Source organism: Chrysemys picta, chromosome 7, assembly GCF_011386835.1.
Source record: "Chrysemys picta bellii isolate R12L10 chromosome 7, ASM1138683v2, whole genome shotgun sequence".
Classification (NCBI taxonomy): domain Eukaryota; kingdom Metazoa; phylum Chordata; order Testudines; family Emydidae; genus Chrysemys; species Chrysemys picta.
Window position 1 is genome coordinate 67,437,352 of NC_088797.1, and position 17,766 is coordinate 67,455,117.

General features: G+C 40.6%; 1 protein-coding gene across 35 annotated transcripts in view; it reads right to left on the reverse strand.

Annotated features, from left to right (window-relative positions):
- Window positions 1-17,766, reverse strand: part of KCNMA1 (potassium calcium-activated channel subfamily M alpha 1) — an 873,581-nt gene that overhangs the window by 630,197 nt on the left and 225,618 nt on the right. For all 35 annotated transcript variants that reach the window (XM_065551703.1, XM_065551701.1, XM_065551699.1 and 32 more), the window contains exon 2: window positions 13,211-13,375. In XM_065551703.1, coding sequence (XP_065407775.1) covers window positions 13,211-13,375 — 165 coding nt within the window. The remainder of the gene's footprint in view (window positions 1-13,210; window positions 13,376-17,766) is intronic.

Consider the following 17,766-nt stretch of genomic DNA (forward strand, 5'->3'; position numbering starts at 1 on the left):
CATAGGGGAAAAGACTGTGTGCTCATTTCAGAACTAGCTGATACAAGATTTTGACAGGCTGCCCACACTGGGAGAGTTCGCCATAGAGAGCAAGAAAGGAGGGCCAAAATTTATGAGAGATTGGCCATTGATTTTGAGTGCCATACTTGCGACCAGGGCCGGCTCTACTGTTTTTGTCGCCCCAAGCAGTGCACCGAATTGCCGCCGCAGACGGCGGGGTCAATCCGTGTGCCGTTAGGGCAGCATGCGCGTTTCCGCGGTGGTGGCAATTCGGCGGCAACTTCTGTCTTCCGTCTGAAGACAGAAGCTGCCGCCGAATTGCCGCCGCCACGGAAACACGCGTGCCGCCCTAATGGCGCACGGATTGACCCCGCCATCTGCGGCAGCAATTCAGCGCGCTGCTTGGGGGCAAACACACATGGACTGCCGCCCCTTGCAGATTGCCGCCCCAAGCACCTGCTTGGAAGGCTGGTGCCTGGAGCCGGCCCTGCTTGCGACACCTTCTCAATGTCCATCTTTGGGGTTCTCATGATTTTGCTTTGTTCCTTAAAATTCTCCTACTATCCTGCATGCTCAACTTTCAGGAACATAGTCAATCTTGACAATAACAGGACAAAAAATGACATACGTGCCTACCCTAGAAGTCCACTGCAAAACTAAAGAGGAGTTTTTGTATTCTAGGGCCCCATCCTGATTTCATTCAAGTCAATGACCAAAAACCAAAGACCTCAATGGAAGTAGGAAATGACCCCACATAATTTCTAGGTTGCTGTATTTCACTATAGGTACTGCATAACTATACCTAATTCTGGACTTTTTTATTAACTCCTTATCATAAGCTTAAAATTTCAGCAACCACCCAGCAAGAGACTCAAAATAAGAAGTCAAAACAATCTGAAGAAACCAAAAATACCTACTATATACAGCCGTGCTAAAATGTTCACAGGAAAATCCATTATAATTATACATAATATTTTTAGTACTTCACTGTGATTTTTTTTAAACTTCACTTTTTTTTTTTGCCAAACTCTCCATGAGTTCTCAGAGCACTGAGCTTACTTAGAAAGCTACAAAATACATTTTGTATGACATTGCTTCATCTACACTCATTTCCCTCCTGGGTGCTTTTACTTGATATTATTTTTAATAAATCTCCTGCTTATGATATGTTGACAGACAAATGCAGCATATTATCTTAGGAAGATAAATGGATCTACACTGAAGGCAGCTTGCTTGCTTCAGCAAGAGTGGTGTAAATTCAGCTACAGTTCATTACAGCATGTATATAGTCTATTAGTGGGCCTCAGGAAAAAAAAGCTAGAAAAAATTTCAGAGGGGTAGCTATGTTAGTCTGTATCGGTATAGCCCACGAAAGCTTATGCCCAAATAAATTTGTTAGTCTCTATAGTGCCATGAGGACTCCTCATTGTTTAAGCTAGAAAAGCTAAATGCTTAGATTTTCTAAAGCCTGGGAGAGTTAGGCACCCAACTCCCACTAAAATCAATGGGACTACCTTTTTTAGTATCTTTTAGAAATCCCAGCAGAAATATCTGGATTTTTCAGCGTAGTACTAAATTCATCCAGTTCCAAGAATAGGTGTTGCAATGGATTAGTATAGGGTATTAAGGTACTACCTGTTCTTCTACCTGTGAGGGGAATGGGTTGATTCAGCAGCCATTGATTAGGATACCAAGGTTGCCTCAGGCCATGCAAGGTGAGGGAGGCACACTGGCAAAACAGCAGTGGTAGCAGGCTGGAAAAGCGGAGTGAGGGAAGAGATGGAAACCGTGAATAGTGCTTGCCTTTACTAGGGCTCCGGAGTCTTGCCATTGTATTTATTACCATTTTTATGAGTATTACCTTAATACAACTTATATTACCCAGTAGTCAATTAAGTATTCATTTGGAAAGGGGAAAAAACCCATCCAATTAGCAGTGCATTGGTGATGTCTACATGAACACATTTGGTGTCACATTATCATCGCGTGACACATAAAGTGGCAGAGAAAAACAACACAGAAAATATTAGGGCTGGGTAGAAGGTTCCAGCAGAATCTGAGATGCCTTCTCTTTGGCTGTGTCCCCTGAATAAGTTGTGCCTGAGTCTGAAGATTCATACCCAAAACACTGAATTCATAGACTCATAGACTTAAAGGCCTGCAGGGACCATCATGATCATCTAGTCTCACCTCCTGCACAGAACCTCACCCACCCACGCCTGCAATAGGTCTATAGAATCATAGCATATCAGGGTTGGAAGGGACCTCAGGAGGTCATCTAGTCCAACCCCTGCTCAAAGCAGGACCAATCCTCATCTAAATCATCCCAGCCAGGGCTTTGTCAAGCCTGACCTTAAAAACCTCTAAGGAAGGAAATTCCACCACCTCCCTAGGTAACCCATTCCAATGCTTCACCTAGTGAAAAAGTTTTTCCTAATATCCAACCTAAACCTCCCCAACTGCAACTTGAGACCGTTACTCCTTGTTCTGTCATCTGGTACCTCTGAGAACAGTCTAGATCCATCCTCTTTGGAACTCCCTTTCAGGTAGTTGAAAGCAGCTATCAAATCCCCCCTCATTCTTCTCTTCTGCAGACTAAACAATCCCAGTTCCCTCAGCCTCTCCTCATAAGTCACGTGCTCCAGCCCCCTAATAATTTTTGTTGCCCTCTGCTGGACTCTTTCCAATTTTTCCACATCCTTCTTGTAGTGTGGGGCCCAAAACTGGACACAGTACTCCAGATGAGGCCTCACCAATGCCAAATAGAGGGGAATGATCATGTCCCTCGATCTGCTGGCAATGCCCCTATTTATACAGCCCAAAATGCCATTAGCCTTCTTGAAAACAAGAAGCTGTCGACTCATATCCAGCTTCTCATCCACTGTAACCCCTAGGTCCTTTTCTGCAGAACTGCTGCCTCGCCATTCGGTCTCTAGTCTGTAGCAGTGCATGGGATTCTTCCATCCTAAGTGCAGGACTCTGCACTTGTCCTTGTTGAACCTCATCAGATTTCTTTTGGCCCAATCCTCTATAATTTGTCTAGGTTCCTCTGTATGCCAGCCCTATCCTCCAGCGTATCTACCACTCCTCCCAGTTTAGTGTCATCTGCAAATTGCTGAGGGTGCAGTCCATGCCATCCTCCAGATCATTAATGAAGATATTGAACAAAACCGGCCCCAGGACGACCCTTGGGGCACTCCGCTTGATACCGGCTGCCAACTAGACATGGAGCCATTGATCACTACCCGTTGAGCCCGACGATCTAGCCAGCTTTCAATCCACCTTATAGTCCATTCATCCAGCCCATATTTCTTTAACTTGTTGGCCTCTAGCTGAGCTACTGAAGCCCTCAAATCTTGATTTAAAGACTTCCAATTACAGAGACTCCACCATTTACTCTAATTCAAACTGTGCCCCATGCTGAAGAGGAAAGTGACCCTCCACAAGGTCTCTGCCAATCTGAAGTGGGGGACAATTCCTTCCTGACTCCAAATATGGCAATCAGTTAGATCTTGAGCATGTGGGCAAGACGCACCAGCCAGAAAGCTGAAAGAATTATGTTTAGTAACTCAGAGCCCTCCCTATCTAGTGTCGCATTTCTAGCCATTTGAGAAATTTGAAAGTAGCAGTCGCTGATGAGACATATGCCATTGTAGGCAATCTCATCATACTAACCCCTCCATAAATTTATTAAGCTCAGTCTTAAAACAAATTAGGGTTTTTTTGCCTCCACTACTCCCCTTGTAAGGTTGTTCTAAAGCTTCACTCAGAACTTCAATTCAGTTCAACAGATGTAGGTTTGGGCTGACTTTTAGATGTTTCTCTGCTAAAAACACTCTTGGAAGCTGTGTGCTTTGCACCAGTACTACCACATATCAGTACGGTGTAAACACTGTGCTTTCCTCTGTTATTTTAACATTCTATTTCTTTTTAATAAGAGTCTTGTCCCACTGCAGAACTCCATTTTAGACTGAGCTGCAAAAATAGCAATGACGTTTTGTAGCTTTATCTTTTACATCATTTCCTTTTATTACATTCTTTAGGGTGTCCTTTTCCTTTCACTCAAATTATTAGAAAAAGGATGATTACATTTTGGGAACCAACACCAATGCCTGCTTAATTTCTTCTTCATTCACATTAATTATGAATTTGCTTGAATCTCTTTGGAATAACCCAACCAGGAATTCCCAACTAATATTTCCAACATTTACTGCGGAACAGTCTCCTAAGTAGCACTTCAAACTAAAGTGCCGTGTTACTCAACAGATTTTTTAAAGCCAATGTGGGCCTTCTACTAAAATGTAATATTTATGCCACTCAACATTAAATCCAAACTGCACCCCACAAAAAATTAAAACACTACTTAGGTTCAATTAGCTTATTCTTAAACCCAGTGTGGAGTAAAATTTTCAGAAGTGTCTAAGTGACTTAAGACCCAACTTGCCCTACTCCCCCAGAAACAAGCTCCTGTAGCAGCCAGACCATCGAGGGCACGGCTTTTATCAAATGGCTGAGCAGCTGGCTAACTGGAGGAGGAGGAAACAGAAAGTTTGAGATGAAATGTCCACAGACTTCAGTGCAGACTCCCCCCAAAACAAAGGAAAACAATGGAGCAGTGGAGGCTGTATTTGAGGGGAAAAGATAGGGATCTAAGAGAGCATTGAAGTAGCCAGAGACAGAGTCAAAGTTGCCAGAGACAGTGTGAGACACTGTGGAGAAAGAGAAGATGATGCAGAGGCAACTCCTGGAGGCAACACAGGCTCAGAATGTTCTTCTGCAGCATATGCTGTTCGCAGGCACAGAGACAATGCAATGCCCTCAACCAGGATCCAGCCATATTCTGCAACTCCTGGACCATACAGGGCACTGGGAACACCATCATATGTTCTCTGCTGTACCCCCAAAGCTGTGCTCCCAGAGACCACTCCCCTCCCTGGCAGAAGCTCAGGGGCAGTTGGAACGATTGCCCTTGCAACTGTGGGCATCCAGCTCTTTCAAACTATCGAATGCCATCGATACGTTTGAGCCCTGCCCCTCAACAATGAATGGGAGAAGAACAAGAAGAAACATAGGCAAGGTGTGTATTCACTTGTGAACTGGAAACACCCCCCTCCATGGGTGTGTTCTGCCCTTCACTGCACTATATCACATTAAAGCTTTGTCTTATTATTGTTTTAATTAAAAGTTTATTTCTGGTTCTATAATGAATAATAAAATACATGTTAAAAATCCATTAATAAAGAATCGGCAATGCATTTAAGAATGCATTTTACACAAAAAATCCTTACATTTCCTATAAATCTGGGTTTTACAAAAGTATAAAGGCACAGATAAAATACACAACGCCACAATGTGCCACTTCTACTACCCACCAATGAGACTGCACTGCTCACAATCTATCCATTCTCCCCCACCCTCCCGATGACAGCTGTGTGTACACCTGCACATTTCCAGGCCTCAGACTCAATGCAAGAGCAATAGGCATCCCTGACAATCTTGCCGTGGCTGATTCTTATTTTCTACCAGACACTTTTCTGGCTGCTCAAACTGCTACAGCTTTCTGCCTTACTCTCACAAATATTGTGCAAAATACAACATGCAGTTATAATCCTAGGCACTTTTATTCTGCAGTCTCCAACCTGTTCCACCAACAGTGCCTCCTTCCTTTCAGATGGCCAAATGCACACTCTGCAACTACCGAGGCAATAGATAAACAGTTCCTTCTTTCTGTCCAAGTAGCCTGTGGATAGCTTCATTAATCAGGGCAAAAGAGGATAAGCCAGGTCTCTCAAGGTAACTGGAGGAATCTCCACATCATTAGTGTATATAGTGATCCTGGGGGCAAACTGTCCTTTATTCATTAAGGTAAATAGAGCTGAGTTCCAAAAGATCCCAGCATCATGGACCTTTCCAGACCAACCTAAATTTATGTTTGTGAACCTGCCACAATGGTCAACCAGCCCTTGGATCACCATGGAGAAATACCCCTTTCTGTTTATAAACTCTGAGCCCTGGTGTGGGGTGGGGGGCACATGGGTCCCATCAATTGCCCCAATACAGTTTGGGAACCTGATGTGTGCAAAACCATAAATAATCTCCTGAGCATTACCAGATTTTATAATCCAGTGCAACAGTATTTTATGCATGGCAGTGCACATCTACATGACTACAGCCCCAAGAGTTGAACTCCCTACACTGAATTGGTTGGCAATGGAACAGTAACGTTCAGGGCTGGCCAGTTTCCAGATATCAATAGTGACATGCTTCTCGATGGGTATGTGACCCCATACACTGGTCTTCTGCTACTGCAGCTCTGGGGTTAGTTCGGCACAGATCTAAAAATGAGTTGCTTTACCATCCTGAAATTCTGTCGCCACTGCTGCTCATCTCAGGTCTGCAGAATGATCCTTTCCCACCAATTGATGTTGGTTTCCTGAACCCCGAAACAGCACTGCACTCCTGGAATAGCAGTTGCCTGGTGTCATCCTCATCTTCAAAGCTGCTGCTTCTGCTGCCACATCACCTTCTCAGTTGTGCAGTGGGCAAAGTTCAAATTTCAAGTCACCCAGTTGCAGCACTGAGGCACAGCACATTATTGGGTCTGTGCTGTCAACAGCAATTCAAAAATGCCGCTAGCCTGCCCAAAAGGACAGGAAGCATGGAATGGAGAGACTGGAATCATGGATTTTTTTAAATTTGATCCCAAATCCCAGAATTCCCCTGGCTTGTGCTATTCATCCCACAGTGCACAGCAGCAGAAATCCCAGAATGTACACTACTCAGCAGCAAAGCAAAGGACCCTGGGATACCCTCCAAGAATACACATGCTTAATGCACAGCAAGCCCCCGCCATGCATATCCAATGATGTAAATTGAAAGAGGGCACAGCTCTCCTATAGCACGCTATTAGTATGGATTGTGTACTGTTAGTTAACAAACGTATCAACTCACTGCAGATTAACACCCCCCCCCCCCCCCATTAGAAAATCCCTTAAATTCTCAAGTGCCTAAGTCACTTTTGTAAATGGGACTTAGGTACTTTTGAAGATTGTATTCACAAACTATTAAATCCAGTCCTGCACATTTACCTTTACTGGTTTATTTTCCCCTAAAATGTCCCACCATGCTGCTGGTTCAGCTGCAATGATGGGAAGGCTAATATAAGCAAGGCTCCCATGGACTCTGGTATTTTCACCACCACATTGTATAATCCTGCACTGAGCACAGAAATTACAGTGAGGAAGAAAAGATGACAGCAGTAAAAATAATGGTAACCAAATGATTTAATAATTTGGTGACTACATGCCTCATTCTTGCTTCTCACCTTGCAAGATGGGAATTTCCATTTCTAACAATCAAATCAAAATAAAATCTGCTCCAAGGGATCCCCATTACAGAATTTCACTTTAACTACTACGCTGCTCTTGAATGTTAATATAGACATATGGCTTATGTAGGAAAACTAGACCAGGAAAAGGTATAAAGCAGTAACAAGTGGAATACCCTAATTCCCATTTCTGCAGAAACAGATTTGCTTGGCTACTTCCCAATAGCACCACATAAAACACTTGCCACACCACGCCTTCAGCATTTCCCAGAAAGTAATTTGAGAACCAGTTCAAAGGATACTACTGGGGCTTAAATGAGAAGGACCAGCTGAAGTGGAAGTGTGACAACCTCTGTCCTTTACCACAAATAACCTTGGTTTCCTGAATCAGCATCTCTCATGTAAATAATTTAATTGACAATAATAAACATGGGAGAACAGCAGGTTTGTGTAAGTCACAGTTAATTCTATTTTTAAGATGAAACACAACTGTAAGGTACTATATGCAGGGAAATGACCTTTACAGAAAAGTTCTATTAAATTTAATGGCGATGGATATCCTTTGTATATAATTTTTAAACTATGCAAGAGAGTTCTACAATGGGGACATAATTTTCTTGGGTAGTTTAAAACTTCTGTACAATGGATATGGAGGATATTATTCTCATTTATACCTGTAGGTTTTAGCACTATTCATTTTACATGTCTGTTTCATTTCTACAAACCTCTTGGTTTTATCCTTGTTACATTTTATGACACTGTCATAAACAGCCAGCTAAGGGTAGCATAAAATCCCTCCTTACCTGTAAAGGGTTAAGAAGCGCAGATAACCTGGTTGGCACCTGACCAGAAGGACTAATGGGGAAAGAAGATACTTTCAAATCTGGGGGGAGGGGAGGCTTTGTTTTGGGCTGTGTGGGTGTTTTCTCTCCAGAGACAAAGGGAGAGACCAAGCAAGTAATCCAGCTCCCACTGAAATGATACATCTGATATTACAGAAATAGTAAGTAATAGCAAGGAAATGTGTTAGAGTATCTTTTGTTTTAGCTTGTGAATTTTCCCTGTGCTAAGAGGAAAGTTTATTCCTGGTTTGTTTGTTTTTTGTAACTTTAAAGTTTTGCCTAGAGGGGAAATCCTCTGTGTTTTGAATCTTTTGTTACCCTGTAAAGTTATCTTCCATCCTGATTTTACAGAGGTGATTCTTTTATCTTTAAATAAATTCTTCTTCTAAGAACCTGATTGATTTTTCATTGTTCTTAAGATCCAAGGGTTTGGGTCTGTGTTCACCTGTACCAATTGGTGAGGATATTATTCTCAAGCCTTCCCCAGGAAAGGGGGTGTAGGGCTTGGGGGAATATTTTGGGGGAATAGGACTCCAAGTGGTCCTTTCCCTGATTCTTTGTCTAAATCACTTGGTGGTAGCAGCATACTGTTCAAGGACAAGGTGGAATTTGTGCCTTGGAAAAGTTTTTAACCTAAGCTGGTAAAAATAAGCTTAGGGGGGCTTTCATGCGGGTCCCCACATCTGTACCCCAGAGTTCAGAGTGGGGAAGAAACCCTGACAGAGACAAAATGGTAAAAGGGTGACTGACACCGACACCCAGTACCCCAGCTAGTCAGGGTGTGTTTCTTAGAGTCCACCTCTAAGTATTACAGCAGCTTTACATGTTTAATGTATTTATTTTTCAAAGCCACATTAATTCACCTTTAATTAAAATCACACACCTGTAGAGCATTTCATCTAACGATCATCCAAGATTTTTATCCACATATTTTGGTACATTTCACAATCTAAGTCTATCTCCTCTTTAAGGAAGACACCAAAATGAATAATACAAACACCAGTGGCAAGGTGACAAGATAAACTTCTGAGGTAATCAAATTATTCACATTTCTATTTTTGTTGATCATGGCAGGCTTCGTACAGCAGTGTCTTAGCTTGTGCTCTTGAACAAAGGTGACATTCTATTTTACGTAGTGCTGAGCACTTGCATCTTCCCATTTAGGGCGACAAGAAAACATAGACAGATGCACAGAAGATAAATTTGATGGAAAATGCAGTAAACCAGATAGCTAGAAGAGGAAGAGATTATATAATTTTCTTCCAGGTAAGCTGCATAGAGCTGGGAAATGGAGGTTTCCTGTGTTGGAAACATTTTCAAGATTTCAGAATGTTTTTTCATCCTGAATCAGGACAAATAGTCAAAATTTTGAAAATGTTCACAAACCAACAATCTGAAAAAAATCAGTTCAGGTCAACCAAAACTTAAATGTTTAATTTCATGTTTGACCTCCTTTATTTATTTTTGGTTTATCGTTATTAGCTTGACTATTTAAACAAATTGAAAAACAGAACTTTTAATTTTCAAAAAGCTCAAAACAGGATATTTCAACAATTTCAAAAGCTTTTTTTCTTAATTTTTTTCAAAATGAGAAATTTGTCAAACCCAACCAACAGCTTACATTTTGAGGGATCAGCATTTTCTGATGAAAAAATATTTAATCAAAAAATTCCTGACCAGCTCTAGAACTGTGAGATTGAAGAAGGCCCTCTGCCCTATATTTTTAGGGAACCTTATTTTCTGCCTATTGACCCATGATCGATATTCCATAAGACACATCTAAGAATTACTTAATCAGGCAAAATGTTTGGTTTAAAGCAACAATTCGGTAAATAATTGTGCAAAAGATCATACACTGTTACAAAAATGTACTACCTTATATCATTGTAGGGGCGGTGTCCCTTAAAAATAAGCTTTGCCTTGTACTTTTCATACCTTAACTCTTTATTTCCTTGAAATATAGGTAGTCACCCTAGTAGACCCAGTGCACATTCTAACAGCAGTGTTTAAGCTGACTGAGGGGCAAATATAGCTCAACAGCAGCAGTAAGTGTAAATGTATGCTATCCCACTCACCCACTCTAAGCACTTGTGCAATACGATTTGTTAAGTTAGGAAATCACTTCATGAGGTTTGCAAGGACGAGCTGAAAGCTTGACTAGACCTGACACTAAGCTTCAGTAGGAATTGGTCCTGCAAACATTCAATTTAGGTTCTACAGACAGAATTTGTCACTCCACTGCAAGTCACTTCCAAGGAAATGACTGCCCAGATAAGAATGATTAAGCGAGATTTTTCTATGAGAAGAAAACATTAATGAGGTTCCACTTTAAACTGATGTTTACACCGCACTTTGCTAACTTGTCCCCTTCACTTGGCAAATAAATCCAGACAGCAGTTATATAACAGCTTTCATGCGATCGTGCTGCACTAAAAATCAATTACAACTTTTCTCCCAAGTCAGTGTTCAGGGGACCAGTTCCTAAAGGTTATTTAATAGTGAATGTGGAAGATCGATTTTGAGTTAAACCCTGGCCTACAGTATGAAAAGGTACTTTAATTTCTTCAGCCACAGCTCTATCTGGTCTTATTTTGATCCTCAATAACACTGTATAGCCATTAGCTTTAGAAATTTCTACATTGTTCTTGGACAAAAACATAATAGCTTTCCGGAGTGGGCTATGTTAATTCACTAGGAATTCATGGGTGAATCTCTCAAAATATTTTCCAACAAATATTCAATCAGATAAAAATACCAATCTAGATTCAGCTGTGTTCAATTTCCACAAATATTCTAGCAAATATGCTGCCTAGCTGAAATGCTCAAGGAAACAGTGAATTTTACCGAAGGTGAGAAGTAGGTCCATTGTGTCTAGATAAAACATTAGGAATAAACTAATTGCTTGCAGCAGACAATGGTGTATTTTGAAGACAAAATTAATGAAATGATCAAGTACTGAAACTGGAAAAAAAAAACGTGTTTAAAAGCTCTCTTAATGCCTTGAAGCAACTCTAGTAGGATAAACTGCTCCATTTTTTATGGTTCAGATTTTACCTTTAACTTCTTTGAATTTGTGGTGAAATTCACCCCAGCTCAGAGAACAGGCATAAATTCCTACAATTCCCTTAAGGGTTTAAGTGGGGAGTGCTTGTTTATGTAAGACTCCTATCCTGGGGTGAATTTCATCTTTGATAAATAAATCAGCACATGCAAAGGAATACATCAGCACATGAGAAATCAGCACATTCACAAGAAAGAGTCAGATTGTTAAGATTTGCCACTTTTAATGCTGGAGATGTCAAGAAATTATGTGAAAACCAGTACACCACTCTTCATAAAATGATTGGTATGTCAGGCTCACACAGAGAAGGTCAGAAAATTAGAAAATTAAGTTGGTTTAACTACATTCGTCAGGGGTGTGAAAAATCCACACCTCTGAGCAGCGTTGTTCAGATGACCTAAGTTTCCATGTAGACAGCACTAGGTTGATAGAAGAATTCTTTCATCAGCCTAGCTACTGTCTCTTGGGGAGGTGAATTACCTACGCCAGTGGGAGAACCCCTCCCATCGGACTAGGCAGTTTCTACACTGAAGCACTACTGTAGTGCAGCTGCACCTCTATAGCATTTTAAATGTAGACAAGCCCTAAATCTATAAGCAATATCCCAAGAGGTAGTCAGGTAAGATGGGTTGCACAGGTTAATAAGACAGATAGCAGAAAATAACTGATGTTAAGTGGGGAGGAGAATCCAAATAAAATTTTCTTTTTAGATTCACCTGCAGATCAGATCTCTGTTGAATGAGTGCAAAACATATCACAGATATTGATTTCATGAACAAGAGAGGAGACATTTGTCAATAGCATAGGGCTAGGACTTAAAATAGGTAAGACAGCAATAGAATTTTATTAAGAAAAACAATCTAAATTAATTATTGTTGAAAGCAATAGAAAACAATAGGAATAATAGGATCTGTATCACCTTAACATTGCATTGTGAGTCAGTCTAAAAGCCTAAAAATTCCCATGTGTTTTTAAGAAATCCTGCTAATTTCACAGAGAAGATGCTTAGACAATAAGGAAAATATCAGCCCAAGAGCAGCAACATCGTTTCTATGAGCAATAAAAACTCTCTTTTCCCAAAATTAAAAATCAAAGGCAAAAATCTGTTTTTCACTTAAATCCATATCACCACAGATATCCCACTTAGTTTTTACTGGGATTGGAGCATAGAATTCAACCCACACTATATGACCAATCTCTGCATTAAGTACAAAACTGTTGACATCAGGCCTAATCTGAAGCACAGAGAAGATCTTCCATTGACCTCAATGGGTTTCAGATCAGGCCAGTAGAAATGCAGTAGTAGTTAACAGGACTGCAAAATTACCTGACTGAACTTAACTGAGTGAAAACTTTCTGCTTTTCTAATACACTTTTTGACCACAAAATTATGTATTTTCAATTTCTGATGTGCAGCTCCATTTGTTTATCTGGATTTTCTGAGTAGATTAAAAAAAGAATAATAGATCATCACAGCTTTGTAGGAACCAAGATAATCCACATTGCACATCTCATTCAAATCCTATTCTACAGTTCCTACTAACAGCTAAAAAAACCCATTCTCATTGAGCCCAATTTTCAATCTGGCCTCCACTTTTGACGTGTAACATTGTGTCCACTAGGCAATAAGTTCACACTTTTGCACTAATAATGAACTAGTAGGAAATTCACCAGGAGTGCCACACTATGGGTACCATGTATTGTATGGGGAAGCGTGCAAAGTTATGCCTGCAAATATATTGGCGTAGATAGAAGAATCAGTCCCTATCTACAACAAAAAAGGACTTTCATAACTTGCTGTCTCAGCAATGGGAGCAGGTCTGCCTTTTTTCATTTCCAAGAGAAACTGTGAAGGGAGAAAATTAGTGGTGTGGCATAGCGCTGATTAGCAAAATCCAGCCCTCCTGAGACAATAAGATGAAGAGTTCATTAACAATTACTCTTTTTAAAGAAGATTTGAGCAAACTGGGTAAAACTCACAAGGACTCTGCCGGTTAGAGTCTGGGCAGATATCATCACTCCTGCCCAGTCTTTCACAGAGGTCATCCAGCCCACTTCTGCTGCAACAGTCTCCTCTTTTTCATCTGTAGGTTTGCAGGTTCCATCAGCCTGGGTTTCCCCACCAGCATTAATCTTTTGGGCCTCCTGTAAAATAAAGAGAAGATTTAGAATGTATGGCAACAGTAACACTTCAAAAGCCTGTGCCTAGAATAGAACTAGTACAGAGTTGTAATTATAAGGCAGAGACTGCCCATTCAGAGGCAGATTATAGATGAGATGCCATTAAGCATGCTCTCTGTTCTCACCTTGTCATATGGTCATGATTCCGTCCCTTTCTAGTGGCAGCCCTATAAACGGCCTAACTACTAGTTACTAGCTCATGGAGCTTCTCCTTTACTTCAAGTCTTAAAGGCATTTTTGACACCAAAGAATCAGGGTTCCATCCCTAGTACTGTGTGCAGAGTAACTGGCAACTATGACTTTTGTAATTATGCAGCCACTTATTCATATATTTATATTTACTATAAACATATACACATGCAGAGTGTACACTGATGTTTTTAATTTATATAGATGTTTAATAAATGTGAGCATAATTTATGTAAAAATTTCATTTGCAATCTCTCTAATTAGTTTTCTGAGTAAGTCTACAATGGGGAGTCCAATGTGGTATGACAATCATTATCACAAGGGAAGGAAACAAAATACACAGTTGAGAATCTTCAGTGAGCTGCTGTGCTGTCAGTGAGCCATTGTTTCAATGGAGGCATTTGATATGTCAGAGGAACTCCTTTGTCTGTAATTGCTGGTCATTATGGAGCCAAGAGATAGAAATTAAAAAGGAGTCTCAGCAGCACTAAGTAAGCTGACCGATGAGTCACATTCATTGGAATTCATATCCATCATGGGTAAATGCTGCAGCAAGGATGCTGTATTCTTACAACTGCCTTCTGCGTGCTAGTCATGGATTCCACAGAGGACTCAAGAAAGAGAAAGACAAAACCAGCCTGGATTACACTGCATTATTTTTAAAATATATCATATTCAACATATCATAATATGTCATGAGCGTGCCTTGGGTGACAATAGACCAACATAATACTAATGACTACCTGATAACTCAACAAACTGTGCTGCACAACAATGCTTAGGAGAGACAGCAGAACTCAATTCTGCAAACTGTTAAGCACTCTCAACTCCCACTGACATCACAGAAGGTTGAAGGCACTCAGCACCTACCAGGAGGGCTCAGTACCTTTCAACATCAAGCCTATAGAACATGCTAGCCTAGTGAGCAATGCTTGAAATCAACTGCTATCAGTGCTCTTTGGAATATCCCAACATATCAAACATATGTGATATTGATGAGGGTCTTATAAGTAGGAAACCACACCTGAACAGATGTACTGTTGTTGTAAGATAACCATGAGACCTTGAGCATGTAGTAAGGTATAAAGCCAAAGGCACTTCCTGGAGACTGAACATTATTGCACTTATACAACAATCATACTGAATTTGTGAACAAAAAATATTAGAGTAAGACTAACAATGTAGTGTGGAGCTGATCAGTTGTTCTCTCAGACTCTCACAGCTCTGGATTTCAATTAACCAATGAGATTGCTCCCTTAGTTTTGCCCATGCCCTAAGTAGTGCTATGGGATGTCTCTTGTAACTGGACAAATAGCTATAGTGTTATTATCCAAATTAATCAATTGTGGTTAAAACAGTACTCATTGCTTTCTATATAAACATCTGTGGGAAGGATAAAAGCCACCTTCCTTCCATTTGCATATCTGGACCTCATTCACTCATCAATATGGATATGATGAATCAGACACTGCAATCAGCACTGAAAGAAAAATACTGCATTCCATATGCATAAAACAACCCACAGAAATGAGCTCATTCCTCTTAAGCAATAATTACTATTGAGGCACAAGACATTCCCTGAGGATTAAAGGCTGACTAGGTGGAACAGATGACCCAAGATATCACCAAGACATTTCAGTCAACCCTCAGGAAATGCCCTGTGCCAAGGTTAACATTTCTATTATAAAACAGGAAAAGAAAGAAACATGTATGTAGATTTTTTTCTGAATGGATGATGTAGTTTCTATTGGTACATACAGGGCACTGCTAAAGAAATAATATGCTGTGCATTAGCCAACCCAGATTGCTTTTCCTTTCATCTGTAAGATAGAGATACCATAAGAGAGCCCTACCATAAAAATGGTTAAAACCCTATTGTCATGTGGGGATCTCTGTGATTTTTAATTTTAACTTCATACATCTCATATCTGATTTTCAGAGGTAGAAACCACTCAACTCCAGCTGAGTCAATGTAAATTGTGGGGTTCTTAGCAAATCTCAGAATCAGGATCCCTGGTGTCTCAGGTTGAATACCCAAAAATATTTTGGAAAGTGTGGGCCTAAGTCACTTGCCCAAGGTCACAGAATGAGCCTGTAGCAAAACTGGGAACAAAAATACCCAGGTCTCCTGTGCTTTAGCTAGGAAAAGTTCTTCTTACTTGAGCTTATGGTATGTTTAAGGACTAGGTGTGACATATGAAGCCATAAAGTGTAGCTCACTATTTACTTCCTTCCCTTTAAGAGGAGAAAGAGGAGAAAGGTAAGCAAATGAAAGGTTTTAATGTCAATATGCTGAAACAATAATCAATCTCACTTCCCCTAAATACAAGTACAAATATTATGGCTGTGTGCATTTAGTCTGTGATGCATTTATATTAAAAGTAGGTGCAGTCCCCCAGGCGCCTGGCAAACTGCCAGCATAATCACTAGTCTTGCAAAGTCTGGAGATCTCTCAAGGAAATGTTGGAGACAAATCTACAGTACAATTCCATATAGTGATGTCTTCATGGTGGATTTTTGCTGTGTCACCCTCGTAATACAATTTCCCCCTGTCTACCAGCTCTTGTTACTGTGCTACAGGTATGGATTGAAAATATAATGCGAAACATATATATGATATAACTAGAATATGTTTTATGCTACATATGCCATGTAACATATCTATGTAAAGTTGATGATCCACTGAATATATTCCTCCTATTTGTATGCATGTATCATTTTTGTACTTGAAGTTAGGAATATTAGCTGTATATTTCCTTGATTTCTATTGAGAAAGGAATGTGCAAATTAAATGCCCAATCAAGAACCACTTAAGCCAACAATGAACTCGAAGACGCCAATCCACATCGGAGCTTTCCCAGGAATGTGTCTTGGCTGGTAAGAAACTCAGTCATGCATGGACATGTGACTTGCCCATGTGACTCCAAAACTCCATCTTGGAGCTGGACTTTGCATAGGAGAGAGGAGGGGGTTTCCCCCCACAAGAGAAAGTATATTTAAGCCTGCGGGAGACCCCCTCCATTTTGTCTTCAGCTGGCTAAAGGGATAGCTTCTCCACCCCAAGGATACCTGAAAGAGACTGGAACGAAGGACAGTAGCTACAGGGGGTGTGAGTGATTGCTGGACCCAGACTAGAAGGAGTCAGTAAAAGGAAGCTTACTGGAACTGGTGAGGTTTTATCTGTATTCAGTTGTCTTAGACATAGACTTGCATGTTCTATTTTATTTTGGTTGGTAATTCACTTTGTTCTGTCTGCTATTACTTGGAACCACTTAAATCCTACTTTCTGTATTTACTAAAATCACTTTTACTTATTAATTAACCCAGAGTATGTATTAATACGTGGGGCGGGGGGGGACAAACAAATGTGCACATCTCTCTATCAGTGTTATAGAAAGTGAACAATTTATGAGTTTACCCTGTATAAGCTTTATACAGGGTAAAACAGATTTATTTGGGGTTTGGACCCCGTTGGGATTGGGCATCTGAGTGTTAAAGACAGGAACACTTCTATAAGTTGCCTTCAGTTATGACTGCAGCTTTGGGGCACGTGGTTTAGACCCTGGGTCTGTGTTGGAGCAGACTGGCGTGTCTGGCTCAACAAGACAAGGTGCTGGATTCCCAGGCCGGCAGGGAAAGCAGGGACAGAAGTAGTCTTGGCACATCAGTTGACAGTTCCCAAGGGGGGTTCTGTGATCCAACCCATCACACATACCCAGTTAGGAAAACTACATATTGTTAAGGAATTAATCTCATATAAACCAAACTGTTATGTGTTCTACAGAGGCGGACAGATAATCTATGTGAACTAGGAATAGTATTTTCCCGCAATCTAACACACACTGCATGTGCTTCTGTTTAATTGGAAGAATTTACTTTCACCCTTGGAGCACCTTGGAACACCCAGCAGATATCCACAGTGAGGTATGTGAATGGCCTTGTTAATGTACGCTGTACAACATGAGCTCTGATTGAAAGTAATGGCCACCTGAAAAAAAAAAGAGGGCATTGCACAGGAGATTTAAGACTTTGTTAAAAAACAAATCCTCACCTCTAGGTAGAGATGGAAATGTCATTTGCCTTTGCTGCCTTTAAAAAGAAACAATGCTATTTTAAAATGTCTCTAACTCTGTACAATATGCCTGCTTAGAAAGGAAAAAATGGGA